The following is a 7195-nucleotide window of genomic DNA, read 5'->3' as shown; positions in this document are numbered from 1 at the left end:
CCTCCCGCCCGCCCACAACACCAGCTCTGATTAGGGCTCTATCCTGCCACTCCCCCATCCCTGCCAGCAATCACTTCAGCCAAAGGACCCCGCGCTTAGGGGAGCTGTGACCCCATTCCACAGGGTGCAGGCAGCCAAGAGGACTGGGACTTTCCCCACCTGCCCTGGGAGCAGCCTGGCACTGGGGCCAGTCTGTCTTGCTCTCAAGGCCCCAGAGCTGCAGGTAATGGGTGGTCCATGAAAATGAGTATTGGACACTCAAGCCTGAGGCCCACAGAGCACAAGGTTGGGCCAGAGAGCACAAGGTTGGCCTCCAGATCATCTCATTCCACCCCGGCTCCAAGGACCCTACGGGATGTGGAAGGGGCCTCCCACTGGCAGTGCAAGCCCCATGCCTGGCGTCCCCTCCCCCCCACTCACCTGGCAGTTGAGGCCAGTGTAGCCCTGCGGGCAGGTGCACTTGTAGGTGCCGTAGCTGTCCTGGCAGGTGCCACCGTGCAGGCAGGGCCGTGAATCACACTCGTTAATGTCATGCTGACAGTAGCTGCCCGTGAAGCCGGGAGGGCACAGGCAGGTGAAGGCATTGATGCCGTCCACACAAGTGCCGCCGTTGAAGCAGGAGCTGAGGGAGGTGGGGAGGTGAGCATGCAGCATGTCCCCACCGAGAAGGGGCCACCCACAAGCAGCTCCCTTCCTTGCTGTGCCTTTTCTACGATGCGTGCTGAGACACCTTACAGCACACACAGGTATGTGGTGGTTAAAGTAACAGAAATCAGCCTGCATCTAACGTGGGAAACTATCATGTCACAGACCAGGGACTGGGCTTCCTGGCAACCAAGGCCAAAGGGAATCGAGATGGTTCTGACATTCTTGTTGGACAGGAGTCAGCCCAGTTCTTCTGCATAAACTATGAGGGTTCCTGACTAAGTCACAGGAGGTCACGATGACCCTCTGAAGAGAACACAGTATTGGAGCTGGGGTCACAGCTCAGTGGTAGTGTTTATGAGCCTGAGTGGGGCCCCGGGTTCAAGTCCCAGCACTACAAAGAAAAAGACTGGACTCGAGTCCATTAGAGCTGAGTGCCCCTCGTCCTGGGCAGACAGCTGCCAGTGTGCTGGGCTACCAGACACTGCGCCTCCACGGCACTTCCCCGGCCCACCCCAGGCCAGGCCCCACGGCAGGGGCTGGAGAGGCCACAGACAGGGCCACCCTGGCGGCAGGCACACACCTCTCTGTGCAGTCGGGCGTGTTGTTCTCACAGTGGATGCCATTGAAGCCCGCGGGGCAGGTGCAGGTGTAGCTGTCCACGCAGTCCGTGCAGTTGGCCCCGTGGTGGCAGGGGTTGCTGGCGCACTCGTTGATGTCCTCCTCACAAAAGGCACCCTGGAAGCCAGGCAGGCAGTCGCAGAAGGCCGTGTTGACGCCGTCTGTGCAGGAGCCACCATTGTGACAAGGGTCTGGGAGGGGACAGGAGGGCCAGCCTGAAGGGTGGGCACCAACCCACGCGCAGGGCAACTAGGCCTGCGGGCAGGCTGGCTGAGGGGGGTGGAGGTGAACTGCTGGGTGCCCCCTGGACTCAGGCTGAGTCCAGCCCTTCTGAGGGTACCCTGACCTCAGGCTCCAGGGCAGGGAGGAGGGGTGATCTCCCCTCCATACTCAGCCAATCAAGAGTGGCACCAGGCAGGACCCTGCTTCTCTAAATCCCAGCTTTCTATGAGGCTGGGCTGGGGAGGCCCAGGAGCCTGCACCTTGGGGGCCTGCCGAGGACCAAGTCCGCAGCAGGGAGGGCCAAGCCCTGTGCCTGGTGCCCCTACCTCAGCCGGGAGGTCTGAGCAGGGCCAGTCTGGTTAGCAGATAGAGGCCCACTGTGGTACCAGGAGGCAGTGACTACCTCCCTAGCCTGTCCCCCAGCCCCTGACCTGGACTCCCTGATGAGCCACAGCAGGTGGACCAAGTGGACGGCTCTGGGGTCCTGACGGCCAATGCCACCTGGCTGGGCAATGACTGGCACAGTGTTCTCCCCTCTGACCCCAGGGGCTCCCTGCCCATGCCCGCCTGATGGGAGAGATGCCTGAGACCATCCCAGAGATGCAGAGCGCCGCCTGGCCACTCACTCGGCCGGCAGTCATCGATGTCACTCTCACAGTTGCGCCCTGTGTAGCCTGCCTGGCAGAGGCAGCGGTAGCTACCGTTGGTGTTCTGGCAGGACGCGCCATTGCGGCAGGGGCTCTTCACGCACTCATTGACATCAATCTCACAGGTCTGCCCTGCAGGGGGTGGAAGAGGCTGTCAGCCAGCTGAAGCTCCAGCCCAGGCCTTCACCTCAGCTGGTCCCAGCCCCTCAGGACTGTCCTCGGTCCCCTGACTTGGCCAGAGAAGCCTGCAGAAACCCAGGATGGGAAGGGCCCTCCAAGGCCAGTTCTAGAGCCCCCCTGACAAGAGCTCATCTCCTAAGATGGCGCACCTGCTCCTCTTGTCCTCCCTGCCCACCCCCCAGTCTGGACAGCCAGCCTCACCCTGCCAGCCCACTGGGCAGACGCAGAAAAAGCTCTCGTAGTCCTCCGACTCCTTGCACACCCCGCTGTTTCTGCAGGGGCTGGGGGCACACGGGGCCAGCACCCCCTCACATGTGGCTCCTGGGGAGAGACACGGGTGAGACCCAGGAGCCCAGCCCTGCAGCACCTCAGCAAGGGAACCTACGGGTCCCACAGGGAGTGATCACACAGGGAGTGTGTCCCTGCTGAGCCCCGACCCTGAACCTGGGGGAAAGTAGGTGGAATGCAGACCAGATGCCCAGACCAGCCAGGCAGACGCTCACCTGGCGCTCCCCCGCTCAGACCCATGGGCCTAGCCCCACACAGCACCTACCACTAGAGAAGTCTTGGAGAGGTGGCCACAGCCTGGTGGGGACACTGCACCTGCCCCAGCCCCCCTGTCTTCTGGAGACAAGAAGCCCTGGAGCTGCCAAGCTCTGGGTTAAGGAGGGCTGAACAGAGGGGCAGGCTCTGCACCTGTGCTCTGGAAGGGGACAGAGCCCCTGCAATCTCAAGCACACCCTACTTGTCAGGGAGCCTTGGGTGCAGCCAGGGCCTCAGCCTGTGACTCCCGGCTTCCCCAGCAGCCTTCCTGTTTATGGCTCTGGGGCTGGCCTCCCAGGAGCGAGGAAGCGTTATCTTCCTCGTCTCCCACCGTGTCCGGGTGCTGGTGTGACTTTCCAGGCCTCTCTATCGGTTTCCACAGTGACCTGGGCAGGCAGGAACTTAGCCAGAGTTTCCGACAATTGTACAAAGGGAAGCAGGAAGAGGGCAGACCGGAAGCAAGTCAGCCCAGAGGGCTCCTCCCACCAGCCCCAGAGCAGCAGGTCCAGAAGGGACACAGGGTGCACCAGCTGCTCAGAGTTTCCTCACTGACCGACAGGGTGACAAAATCCAGGCCCCTGGCTCTTGTCAAAGAAAACACTCTTCTGGCCGCAGGCCACCGAGTGTCATGGGAACACAGTCATGGACCCCCACCCATCCCAGGCAGGCCCTCCCAAGGCACCTAGGGCCCAACTGTCCCCATGGCAGTGTCCTCTGCCCATCCCCGGGGTAGCCACAGGGCCCTTGCCACTATGGACCTTCCTGTCGAATGTGCTGCACATCAGGGCTACAGGGGGCCCATTTCCCATGATCCCCGTGGCCAGGCCTAGGCAGGGGCTAAGACACCCAGGGAAATGTCTCCTGCCTCTGCTCAGCCAGCACAGAGAGCTCCTTGTTCCCTTCACACAAAGAGACCCGCCGTCAAAGGAATCCCTCAGGCCCGGCATGCGGGGGGAGGGCCGCCGGCCCCAGAGGCCCATGCAGACTGAAGGACGAGGCCCTGGTAGCCAAAGGTCCAGGCTGGGCTCCTGGTGCTCGCCTCTGGGGAGGTGAGTCATGTGACACACCTGGGACAGACTTAAACTGGACCTTCAGGCTCTGCCTTTGCTCATCTGGCATCTCCATTCCTAGGGCCAGGCCCTCAGCAAGGAGCAGAGTCTTCCGAATGCTGCTGCGGAGTGGACGCCAGCCCAGGAGTGCTGGCACTGAGGCCTGCGCCACCTCACCTGTGTAGGGCAGTAGGCAGTTGCACTTGTACCCAGCGACGTCATCGATGCAGGTGCCCTGGTTCAGGCATGGGTTGGACGCACACTCGTTGATGTTGGTCTGGCAGTTGGGGCCTGCAGAGTGGGCAGCAGTCAGTGTGTCTGTCCTGGCCAGCCCACCCTCACCCCTAGGAGACGGCCAGGTACCCACCACTGAAGCCTTCCCGGCACGTGCACACATAGCCGCTGGTCATGTCTTTGCAGGTGCCGCCATTGACACAGGGGTTGGACTCGCACTCGTTGGTGTTGATATCACAGTTTGTCCCACTCCACCCAGGCTCACAGTCACACTTGTACCTGTAGAGCCACCATGCTGCCGGTCAGGCCTGGCCTGGGCTCTGGTCCTCCTGGCCCTGCCACAGTTGCGAACCAATGGAAGGGGGGTCTGACCAGGTGGACTCTCCGAGTCCTTTAAAATAGGGCTGAGACCACGGCAGGGGTCCCCTCTTGCCAGCGACCAGTGCAGCAGGGTCTCTGCAGTGCAGAATGCACAACTAGAGATGCCCACTACTGTCTGGCTACAAGAGCAGCATGGACACCCCAGGTGTCACTGCAGCTACACACGAGGGTCTTGAGGCCCCTTAGGCCTGTGTTCCAAGCAGACACTATGGCCCTCGGGGACACACAGCCAGGACTACCAGGAGACCAGGGGCTGACCAAGCCCCACATTGGGGCTCTGGGGTCACATCTGCCCTTGAGCCCTGCCCCCCCAGGGCCATCTGCCGCCCTGCCCAGCCAGTGCTCTACACACAGCGTCCAGGGCCATACCCATTGAGGCTGTCCCGGCAGACCCCATGGACGCAGGGGCTGCTGTTACACTCGTTGACCTCGGACAGACAGGTGGGGTCGTGGTAGCCCTCGGGGCAGTGGCAGGTGAAGCCGTTGATGCCGTCCTCACAGGTGCCCCCGTTGTGGCAGGGGTTCGCCGCACACTCGTCGATGTTGACGTTGCACATACTCCCTGTGGGCAGCAGCTGTGAGCTTCCTGCTCCCCAGGGCCAGGGCCTCAGGGGGCAGACCCCCGGGCCTCAGTTACTCCCTCAGCCAAGTGGGGACACTGCCTCCTCTGGCCTCCCAGGTGCAGGAGACAGCTGGACATGACAGCAGCTGCAGGGCCCATGCTCAGGGCCTGCTCCCACCAGCTTCCCCGTGGCCCCTGACACAGACACTGCTGCTGTCCCCTCTGATGAGAACCTGAGGCCAGAGTGGACAAGGCACCTGCTTGAGGATAGGTGGTACGTGGCAGAGGCCAAACGTGCCCACGCACTGGCCACTCCCTCGCAGCAGGGCCAGCACTGACCAGGGACAGATGTGTGGTCTCTATGGCCGCTGACCTCTGCCATTCTGGCCCTCAGGTCCCAGCTAGCCCCAAAGTCGCCCAGACCTGGACTGTCCATCTGACCTCAGCCTCGTCCGCCTCTGCTCTGGACCCCTACCTGTGTAGCCTGGCTCACAAGCACACTCGTAGCCATCGATCTTATCTAAGCAGGTGCCCGAGTCACAGGGGCTGCTGGCACAGTCGTCCAGATTGACCTCACAGTTGGGTCCTGGAGGAGAAGTGGGCATGTGGTCAGCTTGAGACCCCTGCCTTGCCCCCCTCACCTGACCCCAGCCTGGCCAGGCACCTGTGGTCCCCTTAAGGCAGAAGCAGAAGTAGGCATTGTCGCGGTCCTGACAGGTGCCACCATGGCGACAGGGTTGGCTGTGGCACTCGTTAATGTTGGTCTCGCAGTGGTGGCCCGTGTAGCCCGGCTGGCACAAGCAGGTGAAGGTGGCCACACCATCTTTGCAGGAGCCGTAGTGACAGGGGTCAGGGTCACACTCATCTATGTCCACCTCGCAGTGGGTCCCTGTGTAGCCTGTCACAGGAAGGGTGGGCACAAGAGGGCTCAGGCCCAGCCACTCCCTAGATGCACCTTGGGAAGCCGCAGACCAGAGCCAGGGTCACTGCCACTCAGGGAAGGATGCCGGGTCACGTCTTGGGATGTCCTCACAGCCCCATCTGGGTCAGAGCAGCTCTGTGCTCTTGGTCCCTGGACTAGACGGCTCCAGACAGAGCTGTCCCTGATCCCGCCCCATGGTCCCCCGTCCAGCCCCACCCTTTGCCCGCACCTTCCGTGCACACACAGGTGTAGGTGTTGGGCCCATCCAGGCACCTGGCCCCGTTCCTGCAGGGTGTGCTGGCACACTCGTCCACGTCATACTGGCACAGGTGCCCGCTGAAGCCTGCGGCAGGCAGGGGTGGTGGTCACATGGCAGTGCTGTCTGTGGCCCTGAGGGCACCTCCCTCGGGCTCAGCAGCCAGTGCCCAGCTGGGCAGACCCCAGGCTCCCCACTGCACCTTTCGGAGCCCCTGGCCCTCTGATCCAAGCAAAACCCCGTGAGGGCCCGTGTGTCTGCCTCGGCCTGACAGAGGGGCTTTTTCCCAAACCCACTCTGGTTGCTATGGCAACTTCCCAGGCTGTGAATGAGGGCTCCCCACACTGCAGTGTCTGGGACGACTGATTTGCGTTTCAGGAGGCCAGAGGCCCCATGCCCCAGGGCAGACAAGACACCCTGCCAAGCTCCCTCCAGGGTGTCTCCCCTGCTCTGCCCCCCAGCGCTCTGCACCAAGGGCCAGGGAGGCAGCGGGGGCAGGCGGCTCCCTCCTACCCAGGAATGACTGCGCTCTCAGCCCCTTCTCTCCAGGCGGAAGAAACTGCACCCCACCAGCAGAAAGGAGCTCCCCACACCCCGGCACACCCAGCAAGGTAGGGCCGAAACCCACTGCTCCGCCTGGACTTGCCCTCTGGGGCAACCTAAAAACACCCCCTCCCAGCAGCCTGGAGCCCCTACAGCTTCAACCCCCGGGACAGCGGGTTGGCTCCTGTGGGCCAGCCCTAGGCCTGGGTGCAGGCCACCGGCTGTGGCAAACAGGATGCAGGGCCCTGGGGGACCTTACCTGTGGGGCACTCGCATACGAACTCGTTGATCTTGTCCAGGCAGCGGCCACCATGGAGGCACGGGCTGCTGGCACACTCATCCATGTTGACCTCACAGTACACGCCTTCATAGCCTGGGGGTGGGAGAAAC

The 7195-nt window shown here is 62.7% G+C and overlaps 1 protein-coding gene across 1 annotated transcript in view; it reads right to left on the bottom strand.

The window, feature by feature from the left end:
* Nucleotides 1-7195, bottom strand: part of Notch1 (notch receptor 1) — a gene marked incomplete at its 5' end in the record, with an annotated part of 42130 nt that overhangs the window by 12957 nt on the left and 21978 nt on the right. Inside the window, 11 exons of the mRNA XM_015505666.2 lie at nucleotides 421-622; nucleotides 1229-1457; nucleotides 2115-2267; nucleotides 2517-2636; nucleotides 4085-4198; nucleotides 4275-4420; nucleotides 4892-5084; nucleotides 5560-5670; nucleotides 5749-5982; nucleotides 6236-6349; nucleotides 7065-7178. Of these exons, the coding sequence (XP_015361152.2) occupies nucleotides 421-622; nucleotides 1229-1457; nucleotides 2115-2267; nucleotides 2517-2636; nucleotides 4085-4198; nucleotides 4275-4420; nucleotides 4892-5084; nucleotides 5560-5670; nucleotides 5749-5982; nucleotides 6236-6349; nucleotides 7065-7178 (1730 nt within the window). The remainder of the gene's footprint in view (nucleotides 1-420; nucleotides 623-1228; nucleotides 1458-2114; nucleotides 2268-2516; nucleotides 2637-4084; nucleotides 4199-4274; nucleotides 4421-4891; nucleotides 5085-5559; nucleotides 5671-5748; nucleotides 5983-6235; nucleotides 6350-7064; nucleotides 7179-7195) is intronic.

This window comes from Marmota marmota, unplaced genomic scaffold (assembly GCF_001458135.2).
Source record: "Marmota marmota marmota unplaced genomic scaffold, marMar, whole genome shotgun sequence".
NCBI lineage: Eukaryota > Metazoa > Chordata > Mammalia > Rodentia > Sciuridae > Marmota > Marmota marmota.
This window is presented reverse-complemented; position numbering and strand designations above follow the sequence as displayed.